Source organism: Otolemur garnettii, unplaced genomic scaffold (genome assembly GCF_000181295.1).
Source record: "Otolemur garnettii isolate 467f Iridium unplaced genomic scaffold, OtoGar3 scaffold00043, whole genome shotgun sequence".
NCBI lineage: Eukaryota > Metazoa > Chordata > Mammalia > Primates > Galagidae > Otolemur > Otolemur garnettii.
The window spans coordinates 3,227,505-3,247,333 of NW_003852438.1; the positions used below are offsets into that span (position 1 = coordinate 3,227,505).

Sequence of the window (19,829 nt, forward strand, 5' to 3'; positions counted from 1 at the left end):
TTCTCTTGCCTCAGCCTCCCGAGTAGCTGGGAATACAGTCACCCACCACAATGCCCAGCTGTTTTTTGTTGCAGTTCGGCTGGGGCGGGGTTTGAACCTGTCACCCTCAGTATATGGACCAGCACCCTATTTACTGAGCCTCAGGCACTGCCCCCTTTTAGACACATTTTTGAGTCTGTCTTTTATTATTTTTTAAATTACAGTCCAGTTGTTTGAGTTGTTTTATAGTTCTTATCCAAGTATTCCAATCTCTGAAGTCTTTTAGGATGTGTTTGATACTTTTACTGGTACTTTGTCAAGGAATCTACTTTTTTTGCTGTTACATATTATGTTTATGAAATTACTTACAGGAATAACATGTGACTTTCAATGAAAGTTTTTTCCTCAGAGAGGACTTACTTACACTTGCTTCCCACCAGACTCTTGGGGTTCCTACCAGTTTTGATCCACTGTGTCAGTAATGTACTTCTATGTAACGAAGTACCCCCAAACTGGGGCTTTAAAACACCAGTGACGTATTTACATGATTTTGTGGCTAGAGTAAGCTGGGGGTTCTTTTGTTCCACACAATAATGGGTGGAGTTACTCATGAATCAGCATTTAACAGGGAGGTCAGCTAGGGTGCAGTGTCCAGGGCTGCCTCCCTTCTTGTCTGGGAGTTAGTGTTGTCTTGGCTGATTGGTTCTCTGTATGGCCTCTCTCCAGGGCGCTCATCCTTCATCGTCCAGCCCAAGCTTCTTTCCATGAGACCAAAAGCAAAAGCTGCTAGGTCTCTTGAGGGCTAGGCATGGAACTAGTGCAGCATCACTTCAACTGCAGTCAGTTTGTCACAGTAAGGTATAGAAGGAATTGTTGACAGTCATCTTCAAAGATAGTTTACCACAGTCCCATTAAAATATGCTAAGGGTTTGAAATTTCTTTGATAGATAGTCCGTAGATTAAAACTAGGTGATCATGTAACTTACGTGGTTACAAGTTAGAACATTTTTGAATCTCAAAAAGAGCACAGTTTTTAAGTATGCCAGGACTCTCATTTATAACTAGATTATCTCTGACAAATGAGGACACATGAGTACCCTAGCTATAATTTACTGTTTCCCCCCCTCCCATTTCCTATTTATGAATAGGCTGAAGGTATAGTCCTTTGGGAGTTCAGTTTTTTTGTGGTAAGGAACTCCTGTTAAACTTTATATCTTACATAGGCTTCAGGCTTTGATTTCTATCCCTTTTGCCTTGGGAGGCTATTTAAGCAGAGTCTCATGTTCCTTAGATTGGCTGATGACTCCAGGGATTCTTGTTTTCCCTGTTTTTGTAGTTCTTTTGATAGTTTAAACATTTTAATTGGCTGGAGATGGTGGCTCACACCTGTAATCTCTGGGAGGCTGAGGTGGGAAGATCACTTGAGGTCAGGGGCTTGAGACCACCCTGAGCAAGAGCAAGCCCTTGTGTTTACCAAAATAGAAAGAAATGGCTGGGTGTAGTGGCACATGCTTGTAGTCCCAGCTAGTCAGGAGGCTGGGGCCAGAAGGATCACTTAAGCCCAGAAGTTCAAGGTTGCAGTGGATTATGATGCCGCCAGTCTGCACTCTAGCTAGGATGACAGAGTGAGACTCTGTCTTTAAAAAAAAAAAAAAATTACTAAGCCTTTTTGTGTGTGGGGGGGAGGGGGGACAGAGTCTCGATCGCCCTCAGTAGAGTGCCATGGAGTCACATAGCTCACAGCAACCTCCAATTCCTGGGCTTAGGCGATTCTCTTCCCTCAACCTCCTGAGTAGCTGGAACTGCAGGCACCCACCACAATACCCAGATAGTTTTTTTTGTTGCAGTTTGGCCAGGGCTGGGTTTCACCCTCCACCCTCGGTATATGGGGTTGGCGCCCTACCCACTGAGCCACAGGTACTGCCCAAGAAAAAATTTACTAAGCTTTTATTTTTATAGTTGTTTTCAGAGGAAGAGGTGATCCAAATAACATAGCTCATCATTTTAGAGAATAGGGATAAGTATAATTAATTTACTTGAAGTACAGAGGAAGAACTGGAAGAATTCCTTAACATTAAATAAGAGCTTTTTCCCCACAATAAATATAAGTTCCCAAGAATTTTTTCTGAAGTTCGAGGTAAGGGTATAGGTGTGGGTAAGAAATTATGGAGTTAGGATCATTATCATCATTTTTTAAAATTCCCATGTCTCACTTTTTGATAATCTGTTGATATTCTGTTATGAATAAGTAGGAAATTATTTTCCTCAAAACAGTTTCTCAGTTTGTCTTGGTTGTATTACCACTTTGTCAAGGCTTTAAAGACTAACATTCTACAACTAATCCCCCTGCTGTTTAACCTTAGTATAAATTATAAATTTTTACTTTCCTCTAGTTTTTTGATCATGCTATCTTATTTTTTAATTATTTATTTTTATTCTTTATTGTCTAGACTTTAATGTTAAATCCTTTTTTAAAAAAAAATGGTTCTGGGGTGAGTTTTACAAAATACCCCTTGCTTCTTTTCAGGTCCACTGTAAGATTTTAATTTATACTATAGATCCATTGCTATTTTGTTTTTATTTTAGATAAACAGTTATAATTTTCTAATTTTTTCAGGGTGTGTATACATATAAATGTATTTATATCTTCCTTTTTGTTCCTCAAAGCAGTGTTGTAGCTGGTCATTAAATGTTTATTTTTTGAGCTAGCTATACACTCTATAAATGGCTTTTGTTGAAGAATTGGTTTACATATTGAACCATACTTTTCTTTCTTTCTCATACTTCCTGTCTTTATTTTCTTTGATGTTGAAATCTAATTTTTTTTTTTTTTTGAGAAGAAGAAAAGAGAAACTTATTTTGTCAGCAGAGGAGGAAAAATGGCAGACTGTTCATCTCAAAATAGTGGAAATCTAATTTATAAAAAGGACATACTTTTGTCTTAATTATAAGCTCCAATCTAATTTGGTCATTACTGCTTGTATCACATAAAAAATGTTTTGTTCATTTTGTTTTTCTCTACTTCTGTGTGTTTGTAGCAATGTGGATTGTACTGTTGATTATTTTGATGGGTTTATTATACTTGATGTCTGTCTTCCAAATTACCTTACTTTGTTGATTTTATTTAAAAATTTATTTAACTAAGTTTTCCATGTCTGTCTTTTCTTTAGAAAGGTAAAATGAAGACGGCATGAGTATTTCTTTAAGAGAAGTATAATTTCGAACTGGTAAATTGTCAGGCTCTTAAAGTGGTCTTTGTTATATGTAGTTACCAAAACCTACAAGTCATATTCATGGCATCAATTCTTTCCATACACCTTCCTTCCTTCTTCTTGATGGCTATCTTTTTTTTTTTTTTTTGAGACAGAATCTCACTTTGTTGCCCTTGGTAGAGTACCTTGGCATCATAGCTCACAGTAACCTCAAACTCTTGGGTTCAAGAGATTTTCTTGACTCAGCCTCCTGAGTAGCTGAGACTACAGGGGACTGCCACAGTGCCCAGCTATTTTTAGGGATGGGATCTTGCTCTTGTTCAGGCTGGTCTTGAACTCCTGAGCTGAAACACTCCACCTACCTTGGCCTCCCAGAATAAGAAAGAGTCATACATTTAAACTAATGGCAGCTTGAAATTTATTTTCTTATTCACAGTAGCTTTAAGGAAAGTTGTTGTTGTTACTTTAAAATAATAAATCACTAAAAAAGCTCAGTTAGGAGACATTCTTTGGTGAATCCTTGAATAAATAAGAATGCTTTAAACATCAGTTATTTAATGTATGAACATTTTCTTTTCTAATTTCTTATAAACCAGTTTTAGGTAGACTAAGCACTTTGCTTCTGAATTATCATTACATTATAAAGCTGTTTGAAGAATCCTGTTTTCTGTAAATGGAGAAGAAAAACCAGCTTTCTACTTTTGAAAGCTAGAGAGAGGATTAGGTAAGAGTGTGTGTTGTAGGAGGTGAGAGTGGATTCTCAAATCTGATCTCTCAATTAAAACCCTCCTTAGTCTCTCACTGTTATTCTGAAGCCTTAGATTCGATTCTTTGCTAAGCTTCAATTTCTCCATTTGTAATTGAACATAGTGATAATGAAAGTGGTTAGCAAAGTGCCTGGCACATGTTAGTGCTTAGTAAACATTAGTGACTTTTTCTTCTTCTTTTAAAAATTCTTTTGTTTTTATATTTATTATTATTACAGTCTTGCTCTGTTGCCTGGCTCAGTGCAATGGCTATTATAATCATAGCTCACTACAGCCTCGAACTCATAGGCTCAAGTAATCATCCTCTTGCCTCAGCCTACCAAATAGCTGGGACTACAGGCATGCCACTACCATGTCTGGCTATTTTATTCTATTCTGTAATTATTCTTCTGCACATATCATATGAATCCATGGTAGTATGGGCTAGAATTTTGAACAGGAATGAACAATAAAAGGTAGGAGTCTGAGACTACAAAGAAAATTTTAAGTGTCCAGTTTAAACGTATCTTTAAAATGTGGGTCTAAGAAAATAAATTTTTTTGACCTGTATCATATGCTAACAAAATTAAAAGAAATCTACCATTAAGTTAGGTATGTGTTGACTCTAGCAGAATTGATCCAGCACTGTGACAAACCAATTCCCTATTTGATTTTATACAAGATTGGTAGAAACTAGTTAACAGACATCTTCCTTGAGTACTTTAGAATAAACATGTTTTTGTACTATTCCTTGTTCTGTTTTGGTTAAATAATATGTAGGTGACTGGAAACTAAAATGTGCCAGGGTTCCAAGGCAGCATTCAAGGCTATTTAGTTGTATTGGTCTTAGTCAACATCTTTTATTTTATTTTTTATATTTATTTATTTATTTCTAATTGAGACAGAGTCTCAGTTTGTCACCCTTGGTAGAGTGCCATTGTGTCATAGCTCACAGCAGCCTCAAACACTTGGGGTCAAGTAATTCTCTTGCCTCATCCTCCCTAGTAGCTGAAACTACAGGTGCCTGCCACAACACCTGGCTATTATTTTTGTTTTGTTTTGTTTAGCAGGCCCTGACCAGGTTTGAACACACCAGCCCTGGAGCATGTGGCTGGCATCCTAACCACTGAGTACAGGCGGCCCCGCCAGTCAACATCTTTTAGTTATTAGTTTGCCAATTTTCAAAATACTTTTTGTTTCTAATGGATTCTTTTTACGTGTGTATTCTTGTGTTTGAGTATTTTAATGGTTTATAGATCTTTCCTGCGAATGATTATGTAAAATAAAGTTTTAAACAATAGTAACTTTATTTTTTATCTTATAAAGCTATATAATACAAAAACAATTGGTATGTATTTACTAGTAAATATAAATCTATTAACCTGTGGATGGGTTATATTCATGCATTTAAATACAATATGCCAGGCACAAAGTAACAACTCAACAAAATGGAGGCAAAAGGGGGAAGGCAACAGGGTTCAAGCTGCTCTGTAGCCCTACACTATGCTTGTATTCCATCAGTCAGAATTTGATAATGTTTCTACACCTAGTAGCCTCTGAACACAGGGAAATACAGGTTTAATCTGGATTAATTGCTGCCTGAAATCAGGCTCCAGTTTCCAACAAAGAAAGGGAGAATGGATATTTGAGGAAGTAACTAGCAATCTGGTAGCAATCTAGGGTACTGATGACCTTGTGAGACTGTCATGTGTTGTGTTTTAAAGCAGATGGTCATGCATTTGAATACTATGCCAGTTACAAAGTAACACCTCAGCAAATACCAGGCATTTTTATTATGTCCTTTGTTAAAGGGTTGGATTACCAGCACTTTCCGATTTTTCTTACTCTTTTCATTCATTTCATGTATTTCCCCAGAGGAGTGATCTTTTATACTGTTTCCCTGAAAATAAGACCTACCCCTCAAATAAGCCCTAGCAGGATTTCTATGCATTTGTTAAATAGAAGCCCTACCCCAATAATAAAACCTAGTGATGGGTCATTTTGGCACGGAGCAGAAAGGAAGACTGGAATACCTTTTCCGATTTTTCTTACTCTTTTCATTCATTTCATGTATTTTCACAGAGGAGTGATCTTTTATACTATTTCTCCGAAAATAAGACCTACCCCCCAAATAAGCCCTAGTAGGATTTCTATGCATTTGTTAAATAGAAGCCCTACCCCAATAATAAGACCTAGTGATGGGTCATTTCAGCACAGAGCGGTAAGGAAGACTGGAATACCTTTTATCTGCCACAGTTCCTTTCTCTGAGCTGTTCGCACTTGCTCTGGTACGTGTGTGGTAACCTGGTCGCTGGCATCCTGTTGTTGCGAACGGCTAGGGGAAAGGAGTTCACACATCACTAGCGCCAGCCCCACCAACAAGGTCGGATCCCCCTGTCAGGTTCCAGAGGAAGATGACTTAACTGTATTGAATAAATGTAGATTGTTGTATTATACTTAATAAAAATAAGACATCCCCTGAAAATAAGCCCTAGTGTGTCTTCTTGAGAAAAAATAAATATAAGACAGTGTCTTATTTGGGGGGAAATACGGTAATATCATAATACCTGAAACTTACAGAAACAACTGGAGATGATATCTTTGCAGGAAAAAAGGTAGGTAAGTGGTGGTTGTTACCTATTTGAAAACCATAGAGCTCCATAGAAGAGGTTTTAGCTTTTTATTTTATCAGTTATTTCTTAATGTTAGTGAAATTGATTAGTAAAGTCTTTTTTTTTAAACTTTGATTTTAAATCTTCAACTGCTTTTCTTTTCCACCTCCTTGAACCAAAAAAATCACTCTTTGATGCATATTTATTTTTGACAAGGATAAAGTGAATTCAAATTAATTTACATTGAACTTAGTGATTGTGTCAAGACATTTACAAAGTGGAAAGTCTTTTTTTGGGAGGGAGGCAAAGTCACTCACTCTGTCACCCTGGGTAGAATCTGGTAGCAGTATAGCTCGTGGTAGCCTCAAACTCTTGTGCTCAAGAGTTCCTCTTGCCTTGGCCAGCCAAGTAGCTGGGACCATAGGCACCTGCCACAGTGCTTGGCTAATTTTTTAATATTTTTTTCTTTTAATAAAGTTGGGAGGATCTCACTCTTACTCAGGCTGGTCTCGAACTCCTGAGCTCATGGCTTTCCAGAGTGCTAGGATTATAGGGGTGAGCGACTATGCCTGGCCAAGAAAGTTTGTTTTTTTTTTAATTAAATATATGTGTGTGTGTGTGTATGTGTGCGTTGGGGGGGAGGGGGAGTGGAGGGAGGCAACATCTCATTCTTTTGCCCAGACTGGAGTGCAGTGATACAGTCACAGCTCACTGTAACCTCAAACTCCTGGTCTCAGGTGATTCTTCTATTTCAGCCTCCCAAGCAGCTAGAATTAGAGGTGTGTGCCATCACTCCCAGCTACTTTTTTTATTTTTTGTAGAGACAGGGTCTCACTATGTTGCTCAAGGTGGTCTTGAACTTCTGGACTCAGGCAGTCTTCTTGCTTCAGCCTCCCAAAGTGCTGGAAGTACAAGCATGTGCTCCTGCACCTGGCCAAGTGGGAAGTCTTAGGGTGATACAGAGTGAAGGTTGAAAATGCCTTGGCTTCATTAAATAACTCAGTGTTAACTGCCATATTGGTATATGTATTATACAAGTACAACTTTGTCATGTTCCGTCACCTGGTGAATTTTACATTGTATGCACAGTACTTTGTTCTGTAATAGCAAGAGATATAATTCAACCTTCTTTTTCTTACCTCTCATTAAGTAAGTCTGTTTGATGATATCCAGATAATCTAAAATTTCATTAAGACACAAAGAAGAGGGGAGAGAAATATAAATGGGAACCACAATGACTTGTTTTAATATAGCCTGCTGGTTTCAGTTTCCAAGGTAGCTGAATTTTATATGCTCCATCTCAACATATGTTTTTGGCTATGTTGTAACATATACTTACATTGTAAATGCCTGTCATTGCCTTTGGTTTGGGTTTTATTGTTTTATAAATCAATCACCTGTGACTTTTAGCTATTGGACAATATGGTAATTATAGCTAATAACAATGTATTATATACTTTTTAATTTTTCCCACAAAAATAAGTACATGAGGTAATACAGTTGTTAATGAGGTCGATTAGTCATTTCACAGTGCATACATATTTCAAAACATGGTGCACATCATCTATTTACAATTTTGTCAATTAAAAATGAATAAGTAGTAATTTTTTTAAAGTAAAAATATACTCTAAAAAAATACCAATGCTGGGAGGTGCCTGTGGCTCAAAGGAGTAGGGTGCTGTCCCCATATATTGGAGGTGGCGGGTTCAAACCCAGCTCCAGCCAAAAACTGGAAAAAAAAAAAAAACCCAAAAAAACAGTGCATTTTAGATTCTTTTGTTAGGCATTTCTCTTAATTAATCACCTAATTTTTACTAATGATTATCTCCATGTACAGCTGTTGTACTCTTTCCTTTTTTCATTTTATAGTGATTTCTTTTAAAATATACATAGATAGAAAAAATTATGCAAAAATCTAAAGTTTTATTAGGATGTAGGATCATGGTGTCTGCATTTATACTCCCCCCTTGTGGGGACAGGGTCTTGCTCTATGCCTAGGCTTAAGTGATTCTCCTGCTTTAGCTTCCTGAGCAGCTGGGACTATGGGGACACACCACTACTTTCTCTATTTCTTTTTATTTATTTATTTATTTATAGAGACGGAGTCTTACTTTGTCACCTTCGGTAGAGTGCTGTGGAGTCACAGCTCACAGCAACCTTCAGCTCTTGGGCTTAGGAGATTCTCTTGCCTCAGCCTCCCGAGCAGCTGGACCACAGACGCCCGCCCCAATGCCCGGCTATTTTTTTTCTTTAAGTTTGGCCAGGGCAGGGTTTGAACTCGCCACCCTCAGTATATGAGGCCTGTGCCCTACTCACTGAGGCATAGGCGCCACCCTCTATTTCTTTTTTTTTGTAGACATGGGGTCTCACTATGTTTCTTAGGCTGATCATGAACTTCTGGCCTCAAACATCCTCTTGCCTTGGCCTTCCAAAGTGCTGGGATTTTAGGCGTGAGCCGCGCCTGGCCTCATACTTATTTTTAATGTGTTTAAACAATATATACAAATAAGAATTTGTCAGATGGTGTGGTACCTAAAGCAAATGCTAAGTGGTCTAGTTCTTTGTAAAACTACTACTACTAACCTTTGGGCGGCACCTGTGGCTCAGTGAGTAGAGCGCTGGGCCCATATACTGAGGGTGGTGGGTTTGAACCTGCCCTGGCCAAACTACAACAAAAAAATAGCCGGGCATTGTGGCGGGTGTTTGTAGTCCCAGCTACTTGAGAGGATGAGGCAAGAAAATCACCTAAGCCCAAGAGCTGGAGGTTGCTGTGAGCTGTGACACCTCATTACTCTACCAAGGGCGACAAAGTGAGACTTTGTCTCCAAAAAACAAAACAAAACAAAAAAATCTGTTATAACAAGGGAATATCAATGGGTTGCAATTAAGAATAAATTAATAACTTGCTTAATTTTATACTTTAATTAAATGTAGAAAATATGTGTTAAACATCCTTGAAGACAGTAATCAAAATTACTTTTGAGAAATTGAGCCTGTCTTCAAAAGAGAATTTACAAAAATTAACTAGATCTTTTAAAAAATTACTATTAAAACTTGCTTTTAAATGTAACTGAATATTATGGAAGCCTGGGTTTGGAAAAGCCTATCATGCTATTAAGTTAACTGTGTCATATTCTATAATAGGGAAGAAGTTTTTAAGATATGTGACGAAGGATACTTTTATTGTTATAATTATCTCATTCCTTAATATCCAATTAAGTATTTTTTTCCAAAATAATTAGTGGTTGAAATATAACCCAAGTTTTCATATTTTGTATATAAAATACTTAACATTGTACATTTTTTGCATTGTTAGAAAAGTTTTAATTAAATATTACTCATTTATAACAACTTATAAAGTATATTTCAGTGATTTTATTGAATAGAAACTCTTGAACCATTGTGTATTTCTCTCAAGAGGAGTGGATTCTCAAATCTGATTTCTTTATGTCACTTTTTCATTATGTCACTTCTTTATTAAACTGTATATAATCACTTCTTTATTTAACTGTATGCAGATTTTAGATTTCATATTAAATATTTATCTCTCCTTAGCACATGGTTTCTTTATGACCACTCCCTGAGTGTTTGTTGACAGAAGGAAATTAATTTTAATATTAGCATAAGGAAAAATATTAGAAAGATGTCTGTTACAGAAAAAGCCTTTATATATCCTAAAGCTAAATACAAATAATTTCTAAGTTGCATGTTGTTTAGGATGGTTGCTATTACATCTTTTCTTTATCAGCAAGGTTAATTATGATTAGATGCTGTAATTTTAACCTTGAGTAACATTATTGCAGTTTAAGGTGTTTAATCGTAATTTGATAGGTATGTCTATAAGACTGTATTATCTCATATTAACTTCTTACTGATTTTAAACTGCTGATAGAACAGCTGCTATGATTATTTTTCTATTGTAGATTTTATGTGAAGTTAGAAAATACAATTCCCAGGAAACCTATTATATGTATTTTTAAACTAATAAAATTGTGTTCGCCTATAGCAATTTAAAGTATATTCTTGTCTTAACAGTATTTCATCACAAAATTAAGCATGAGTTTGTTAAAAGTTCTCTACCACGTCTATTCATATCCAAGTAGAAAGCCTAATAAATGTAAATGTGCATTTTTGTGTGCGTTATTCATGAGTATATCATGAAGAAACCTTTTATTAGGTAAGATAAAAATCAGTGCTGTTATTGAATGTCTGTGAAAGGTGAGATACTTTCCATATAATTCAGAATTTAATTTAAATCTCACAAATTATTATTATTATCCCCATTTAACTATGAGGATTTTGAAATTTTTAAAAGTTGAGAATCTTGTCTATGGTCATGTAAGCAATTTAGTGGATTAATGGGATTTGAACCCAAGTCTTGACTGTACAGCCCATGAGTGTTTCACTGTGCTGTGTTTTATTCCCATATGTCAGTGCTGTAGGTTGCACAAGTCGTAAAAAGTTAACCTGCTTTTCAGCAAACCTGATATATGAAGATCTAGATTCATCAACAGACAAATTTGTGATATTCTTCACTCTTGTGAGGTAGATGATTCATCTCATGTTCTTTAAATAACATGACATTAAAAATATTATTTACTTTTCCCATAATTCAGTGTTTTACTCAACATGTTAGGAGTACCTGCATGGTGAGATTGTATTAAGTGAGCCAAACCTATATTTTGGTATTGTGCACTCAGCACCTACTTTGTGAATACCTGTTTCCTGTCAGATCCTAGGTGTTAGAGATACACGTGGCCTACAAAATCAGACATGTTAGAGATACACGTGGCCTACAAAATCAGACATTGTTCTTGTTGACTCTGGTGCTGATATACCTGGCTTTCAAATCTTGGTTCTACCTCTTAATAACTATGTAATCTGGGGTAGGTTACTTAGTCCTTTAAATCTTTTGTTTCTTCATTGGTAAGAAAAAAAGAATAATAGTATTTTTCCTTAGGTTTTTTTTTGGGGGGGGGAGGGTTGAGATAATGTGTGTCCATGCATGGTATTTGACATGAATAAAACACTTAACAAGTGCTACCTTTTATTTGCATCTTAAAAGCAGCACTTAAAATATAAGTAATTTTCTTTTAAAAAACTGAATAAGCTTATTCAATATCATCATCTTCTTTCTGGGATGGTAGTCATCTTCGTGGCATTTGAAAAGTCTTGTAAATGTTTAATTTGTTCTGCATGTGGCCATATGTACATTTTAAATCTGTAGTAAAAGCTGTACACTTTTCATTTTTAAAGAATGGTGCTAGAATCGCTGTGATAATTCCAAATACAAGAGACTTTATGTTTGGCTCATGGCAACTATAGTAACCTACTTTTCATTACTTTTCTTTTGAAAGAGTAAGATAAAGAGTCATATTGTGATTCGTTCTGTGGATCGATTTCATGAGAAAAAATTTGAGAAATTATTCAGTGACTGCAAATAAAAATATTACAAAAACTTTGATTTATAAGTGACATTTTGTATGATTTCTTGAATGGAAGGTATTTCTAAATGTTAATTAATTATTTAATTTTAAAATATTACTTAGAAAATGCTAAAATTAAAATTTGATTTTTTAAAATACACTTACATTATGATTTAATAAAAAAATAAAATACACTTACAACACAGTATCAGGCACTTGAATATGTAACTCTAAGTGCAAGTAATTTTTGAACTTAGTACATTTATAAAAAATTACAAGGGTAAAATCTAGTCATATTTCTTTCTGCATTATTAAATTGCCTTAGAGTATCATGATTTATCAGAAGCTTGAGGAGGAAATAAATGCATCCAGTTATGGTTTTTTAGAGCTGCTACATAAAAATGAATCTGATTTCTTTAGTAGATTGTATCAATACCTTTGTTGTTGATACATTATATCATGTTGATACATTTGTTTAATTTAACAGTTAAATTCTTTTGTGATTTGATGAAAAACCTTACTTGCAGTACTTCTAAGGAGATTTGTTCAGCTCTATTTCCTGTTAAAAGATATGTCAGGGCTTTTTTTATTATCTGTAATGAAATCTTGTTAGAGAAAATCTTGCTGTGACATTAAATCACTACCACTTTTTTCATTACCAAGGTCCAAATGCCAAGGAAAAGTCAACTGATAAGCTGGAGAGGCATATAAGCAGTTCAATTATAGTGACTGTTAAAATAAATTTTACTCCCCCCCTCCCATTTTCATAGTCCTGTTAAGCCATTTTAAGGTACGTAAAAGATAATTTAATGTTTTAGTTTAAACAGTTTTCCTTAGTATACATAAAAGAAAATTGTGTAGCTGATGTGGAGTTTTTGTTTTGTTTTGATGTGAATTTTTAAAATAATTTTTAATAGATTTAAAAACTGTTCTTTTTTTATGTATAGCCAACTTTTATATTACTTTAGATGTTGTAACTGAAAGTCAGTTATAGTTCTGGGGGTGAATAATATTTATTCTAAGTTTGTATGGATGATCAACTGGCATATATGCTAATTAAACTGTGCAGCATTAGTCAAGATTTATAGAAGTCTTTTATTGAAGTTTATTAAAATGAAGATTTAGTTACCAGTTTTAGTGATTTATTGTATTTTTTTCCCCTGTATCCCAAATGACCTGCAGGAGTGGTTTAATTTTGAAGGAGAAAATTTAAGATATAATTTGTTTTTAGAAGGCAGAGAATAAATGGCATAGAAATGATTTAGCATTTCTTTGTTGGAGGGGAGCTAAAAATATTTGAAATTTAAAGTTAAGTTGATAGATTATTTCATTGCAATAGCTATATGTAAAACTTAATTTTTAAAAATAATTTCTCATTTAGCATAGAATAATTAACTCAGTGAGTCTGAGACTTCGCATCAAAATAGGGATTGAAAAGAGTAAAGTTCTTTCATAAGGATAATTGATGTTCATTTAATATTTTTGAGCTGGGAAAATGAACAGATATTTAGGGTGATTCTGAAAATGAACTCCTTTATTATTCTAATACCATACCACAGAGTCTATTGAGATTAAGTTATCCATGCTTTGTGGGAGCTCAGCTTGCAAAGAAATGAATTTGCTGGGTTTTGTCACTTGGAAAACCAGCCTGGGTTACTGAAGCATGCCAGTTGACTGTGTCGAATACATAATTATTGTGGGAAATCATCAAGTAGTAATTGGTTTTTAAAGTGACATATAACTTTTTATTGTAATTATTAATACAAGCAAAGAAGCTAGCAGTGCTTTTATTTATTCTTTTATTGTCATCAAGCAGTTTTCTAGGAATGTTCAGCAAAATATCAATTCAGCTATATATAATTCTAATATGAAATACAGAAATTGCGAGTAAGCTTTTGGTGCCTGCTGTGAAAACAGTCAATAGCTTTAGTACCTTTTTACAGTCTCATTTTATTTCACTGTAACTCTGTTTTAGGTAGGTCTGTACATTTGCTTTGCTCAGTGATTCCAGATCAGTTTGTAGATTTTTGCCATAAGTAGAAAGATTTTAAATCTTACAGCCCCTTAAAATATTTTATTACCATTTACTGAAATGAACGATAATGTACATGCTTGTTTTTTGTGAAGGTACACAAGACATTCTGGTTGAAAGACAGCTTAAGGAAAAATAAACAAATAGCAAAAGCATTCAGTCTTTATTTACAGTACATAGAAGATTACTATTTTCATTTTAGGTGGAAGAGTCTGATCAGAGGAACACCCCAGAGGAAGGGCATCTTTAGTGATAGAATTTACATACCGTTAGCTCACAGTAATTGATTAGCAGCAGGGCTCTGGAGTACAGAGCTAGCTGGGTACGTTATTTGGGATGCCTTTGATGCTGTAGTTTTCCGAAGCTTGCTGGCTGCATGCTTGTTGCCTTTGTTCGTGACACAGGTAATTACTTGATAAAATGAAGTGCATCGCTGTGAACAATTGACCCTTTGGAACAATCCAGACTGGTCAGCAGTCTAAAGCCACACTTTAAAGCCATCATTATAGCTTCAAACTTAAGAGTTTCCAAGGTACAGACAAAGGTGTTGTCTTCCTTTAGTACAAGTCGAGTGCCATTTTCAGACTTTATGAAGTATTTAAATTGAATGATATTTGACGATATTGAAAACTCCTCTGGAAATCCATCCAGCCTGCTTTTGGACACCAGAACAATGCGGGATTTTATTTTTGATATGAAATCAGGAGCATTACAGAAGATTCTCAGTCCTTGTGAGCGATCGTGGTTATCTGTTATTTCCAAGAAAGTAGTCTCTCTCGGTGCTAGCTGTTCTTTTTCCCACCTGGATTTCACTTCCTCTGCTAATCCTTTGAGCTGAAAGAATTCTGCTTCTTGTGCAAGAAGTTGATTTTCACGAAACCCTTCGGGCAACAGAAGTTCTCCATTTCGTAGGAAGTTTAGGACGTGCCTGAAGAGGAGCCCGTCCCTGTCTATGAAATAATGACCGTCAGCATCGAACGGGCAGAGAATCTTTCCATTTACTATACCTTCAAGGAAAGTGTCTGGGTACTTGGTCAGTGTTTGTTTTTGAGTAATATATAAATATCCACCAACGTTGAGGGTCATCAGTGTGGATTTGCAGTTCTTTCCTTGGTCAGTGTCTTCTAGGCTGTTGTGTTTCCCTTCGTACTCCTTTTCTTTTTCTCTTCTGTTTATTTTACGCTCCATTTTTTGATGATGCTGTTTCAGCTTGTTCTTCTTGGCTTTGAGATTTTTAAGAAAGAAACACTACCACACAAACACGCCTTTATTCAGCCCCAGCCTGGTGATGGAATGGAAATGCTGGCAGCATCGCCTGCGCTGTCAGCTCGGTTTTGCAGTAGGTGGCGTATCAGCTATGTATGCAGGAGCTTTCTGGAGTAAGACGGAGAAACAATTTGCATTTAACTGTATCAGGGAAGGGATTTGTTGCGAAGGGATTTTTATGTATATTCTTTGAAGTAATAAGAGTTACTCAGAATAAACTGAATTTCCTCTTTCTAAGCAGTTAACAAATGTTTAATTCTCCAGTCAAATGAGACTTTTTACCCGTTTCTAAATGTCTTTGAAGTTATTTCTTAATCAGGCAGGCTTAATATTGAATAATACTATCATCTTTTGGCAAATAATAACTGATAATATTAGAGTCGTTTTTTAAGCAAATCATAAGTAGGCACCTAAGGTGAAAGAAACCAGGTATATAGAATTTTCTTTCTCAGAAAAAGTCACACATTTCACAGTGACGTAGTCATTTTTGAGACTCAAGAGTATATGAATATTATTTGTAACACTACACTTGAATTTAATTGGATTTGCATGTGATTCTGATTTGGGGAATCTTTGTTAAGTGAGAAGAAATTTCACTTTTTTAGCCTAAAGATAAAAAAATCAAATAGGCTTTACAGTCATTATTTATATTTTTTTGGTTAAGAATGTCTGTGGAAAACTCATGAACTTGTTTTACCCTAAGCCAGGTTTAGTGCTGAACAAAGACTTGGACTACTATAGGAAAGACTATAACTCGTGTGTGTGTGTGTGTGTGTGTGTGTGTGTGTGTGTACGTACACACGTGTTGGAAAGTAGAAGGATAGAGATTCAGAATACCTACCATACAATAGTGTCATGTGTAAGTTTTTGTTTCCTGTTTGTTTTACAAAGAGCAAAAGAAATAACCAAAGCCTAATTAATTAGCTTTAAAAACAACGTGAGAGCTGGAACATTGCGAGTGAGATATCCACCCACCCTCCTTTTGCTTCCTTCCCTTGTAAGCTGCCTCCCGAGGCATTTTAGGGTACTGAACTTTCACTTCCAGAATTGAAAGGCCCAGTGGTGGTACGAAATGTGAGCATTGTCCCCAGTACTGTTATTTGACCTATCTGCTACATTATTCTGCAAAACTATATTGTTCTTACAGTTAGACTTTAGATTTTATATTAAATTGGTTTCTATTTCTCTTGCATTAAAAGTATTTTTAAGTTTTCAAGTGTATGTTGATATAGACGTGTTGGAACAGATTCTAATAAATAGGCCTACTTTTTATTTTCTCTAAACAGGATTAGGTTTTCTTCAGATGGAAAAAATTATATCCTTAATTATAGCAGTTTTGAATGCAACATTTTGTATCATTAAGGTTATCATTAAGGTCTATTGAAATTGAACTAAAAAACTATAACATAATATTTTTAGAGCTGAGTTTTTGCTTAGAAACCATGAAATTAAACTTCCTCATTTCACCAGAGGTAAAAGTGCATTCCAGAGAATTTTTAGGGTTTTATCTAGGACTTTTATAGCTTGTTAATGGCAAAGCCAACACCCAGACTTGAGCCTCCCCTCAATCCAGTAGCATTTAAGAGTTTACTCTTAGAATTCTGGCAATCTCATGTGTGTATTGATTTTTTTGTTTTTTAGAATCAAGCCTTTTCTGTGGATATGACTTTTAAAGAAATATTGAATATATAATTGTGAAAGAGGGGTACAACTTTGGAAAAGTAGTTGTAAAATTCTTATGTTACCATTACAGAATATTCAGTGCCCTTGAGTAGCATCACATAATAGCAAAATCAACAAAGGCAAATAACAATTTCTTTTATTTAGTCCTCTTTCCCTATGGAGTGCAATACCTATAGTGTAGAGATGGAGATGATGATAGAATTTCTTGTTTAAATGAAGTGATGTAGTCGAATGCTGCTAGAGGATGGGCTTCCATGAGGGTGGCAAGAGAGGAGAAATGAGGCAGGACTGCTGGAAATGGGGTGCCCATCTCTTCAGTTGTCACTCTGGAGCCACCTGACACTTGCTTACTCACATCTGGACTCTGCTGCCAGGTTTTCACCTGATGAATGCGCCTGGTTTCTGCAGGCTCTGACCCAGCCCATCATGTGCCTGTTATCCTTGATCTCTTTTTCTCACTCTAGACTTCACTCTGGTGTTCTCGGCTTCTGAAAGCCCAACATGTGTAATTTGTTTGCCACCCAAGGCCTGGTAACAGTAGTGTAACTAAAGTCTTGTCCGAGTGCCTGACTAGAAGCTGATAGGAATCCATAGGACTTTTCTTTGTCCTCTTTGGCCCAGCTTGCAGTCTCAAAGAAGAAAAATGGCACCCGGTGGGCCCACCTTATCCCTGTTACTCCATCATTATCTCCATTAAAGCAAGATGACTGCAGGAGCTCTTAGAGCATTGCTGCCTGTTCACATGCCCCTTAGGAGAAAGCCAGCTGTCTTCTTTTTAGTGTATTCTAAATCTATAATTATTTGCTATGGGGTGGGGGTTCTCGTCCTGTGTGTTACCAGTAAGGCCCAGACAGCCTTGAAACTGTAAAAATGGTGTTTTAGTACCTATACCAAGGGAAATATTTCTGGTTAATGGGAAGATACTTCTCTGCCTCACTAAAGATACAAAATGGAATTATTCTGTTCAATGGTTTTGGCAGAAGGGCTTAAATCATACATTAAAGATTTGTTCATCTAGGTTCACTTGACTGCTTAGATTTGAGGATTTTATCTGCCTTCACAAACGGAAAAATACAAGATTTTGAAAGATCGGAGCCCTGTTTTCTATTTAGTAATTTAGTTCCTTATTAAAGTTAGATCACCTCTATCTTAGACATCTGTAATCACACATATAAAAGAGCCTTTTAATCAATTTTGGGAATTTAAACTGGTCCTTGGTATGAGTTGAATCCAGTGCCTAACCCAGGTCTATGAAAACTTTCACTATGAGGTAATGCTCATCTCCTATCATCTGCCTAAGGGAGAATTCATTCCAGGCCAATGGGAGTCTTTTTCTACCAACTCTTGATGGGAAGTAAGGTCCTTGTCATTATTATAATATCATCATAATGTATGCTTGCTCCATTTATATGGCACAGATATTTCCATGTCATAGAAGGAAGTGGAACTTTACTAGGAAGGTATCTCTTCCAGTTGAAAGAGACAAGATTTGATAATTCCCTTAGACTCAACAGGTCATGCTTCTGTAAAATTCACACACTCCTCTTTAAGGAAAAGTGATGTTCTTAGGAGCTACCCTTAATAAGAACACGATGCTTCTGTCTCCACATTCTTCACAAGTCTCTTTGGTTGTTAACCACCTTCATGCTTTTCTATGCCTAGCTTTTAAAAGGATTAGTTCCCATTACCTTATAAAGAAAATAAAAGCAACTATGGCTAGAGAAGAAGCTATCCATTTTTTTCTCTCAAACCTGACACTGTATCTCTGCCCCAGACTTGCCCGTATTTTTTTCAAGTTTATTGATCTGTGCTTTGACCTTCCTATGCCCTGCACAGGCTGAATTTCTCTTTTTTAAACACATGGCTTGCTTTTTTCTAGCCTACTGTCAATGGCACTGAATGTGAGAAACAATTCTTTTTGGTATTCAGCTATGAATATTTTACATTGGCCTCTTTTCATGTTAAAAATAAATGACACCATCTAATGTATTGACATGTCTTAAGAATCAAAAACTTTTCCATGTTAATCCAATTCTTTTAGGATGTCCAAACTAATTTCATTTTGAAATATAAAATATGTCTTTAAATGTTGTCTGGAACTGGTAATATCCTAGTAAGAGTACTGTGTCAGCTACTTTATGTAACTGACCGCAGCATCTCCCAAACTACGTGGAGTGCCTGAACTTTCCTAGGATTCATAGCTGGAAGGTCATGCAAACATGTGTTTCCAGTCCAGTAAATATACCTGTAAATATTTTGTAGTGTTTAACTAAGTCTTTAAAGAAGCCCAGGAAACTTGGCTATATTGGCAAACCTTTTAGCCTCATTTGCAGAGTGTAGAAAAGAATAAAGCACTATGTGTCAGAAGGAGCACAAGTAAGAATGACGGGCTACCTGGTAAGTTAAGGGAAAATTCCATTTCACACTTCTTTGCTTCTCACTACAGAGGTAATATTGACAACAATTTACACATCATGTTAATTGATGTCTTAAATGTACTTTGGGAGATAAATATTTCGGAGAAACTATGTTCGCTAATCATGTCACAGAGAGATTAAGACACGATAGAAAACATAAAATTACATATAGCTTTCGATTTCTCTAAGTCATGATGCAGTTTTAAAATCTGGTTGTTAGTTATGGTAATATTAAATTCGGTCGTTGCTTTTATGCAGTTTAAACTGCTATAAAGGCATAAAGCACTGAAAAGGTGATTTTAGTAATAGCTAATAAGCAGACAGTGTGATTTCAGCTAAAAGCCTAAAACTTACTTAACTCTCTGCCATGATCTAGCAAAGGCCATGACCACGTGTTAAAGGAATAAAATAAGCAGAAATCAAACCTTAAGTTTTTTTAAAACATTTTTTTTTTTT

The 19,829-nt window shown here is 35.7% G+C and overlaps 2 protein-coding genes across 2 annotated transcripts in view; one reads left to right on the top strand and one right to left on the bottom strand.

Moving 5' to 3' along the window:
* The window catches only part of GTF2F2 (general transcription factor IIF subunit 2), a 159,419-nt gene that overhangs the window by 60,456 nt on the left and 79,134 nt on the right, over nucleotides 1-19,829 (top strand). The window lies entirely within an intron of this gene.
* On the bottom strand, nucleotides 13,492-15,469 carry KCTD4 (potassium channel tetramerization domain containing 4). Its single transcript, XM_003790355.3, has one exon. The coding sequence runs from the start codon at nucleotides 15,193-15,195 to the stop codon at nucleotides 14,416-14,418; it is 780 nt and encodes a 259-aa protein (XP_003790403.1). The 5' UTR covers nucleotides 15,196-15,469; the 3' UTR covers nucleotides 13,492-14,415.

Coding starts and splice junctions, on each gene's coding strand:
- KCTD4 (XM_003790355.3), bottom strand. CDS start 15,195: ATGGAGCGTAAAATAAACAGAAGAGAAAAAGAAAAGGAGTACGAAGGG.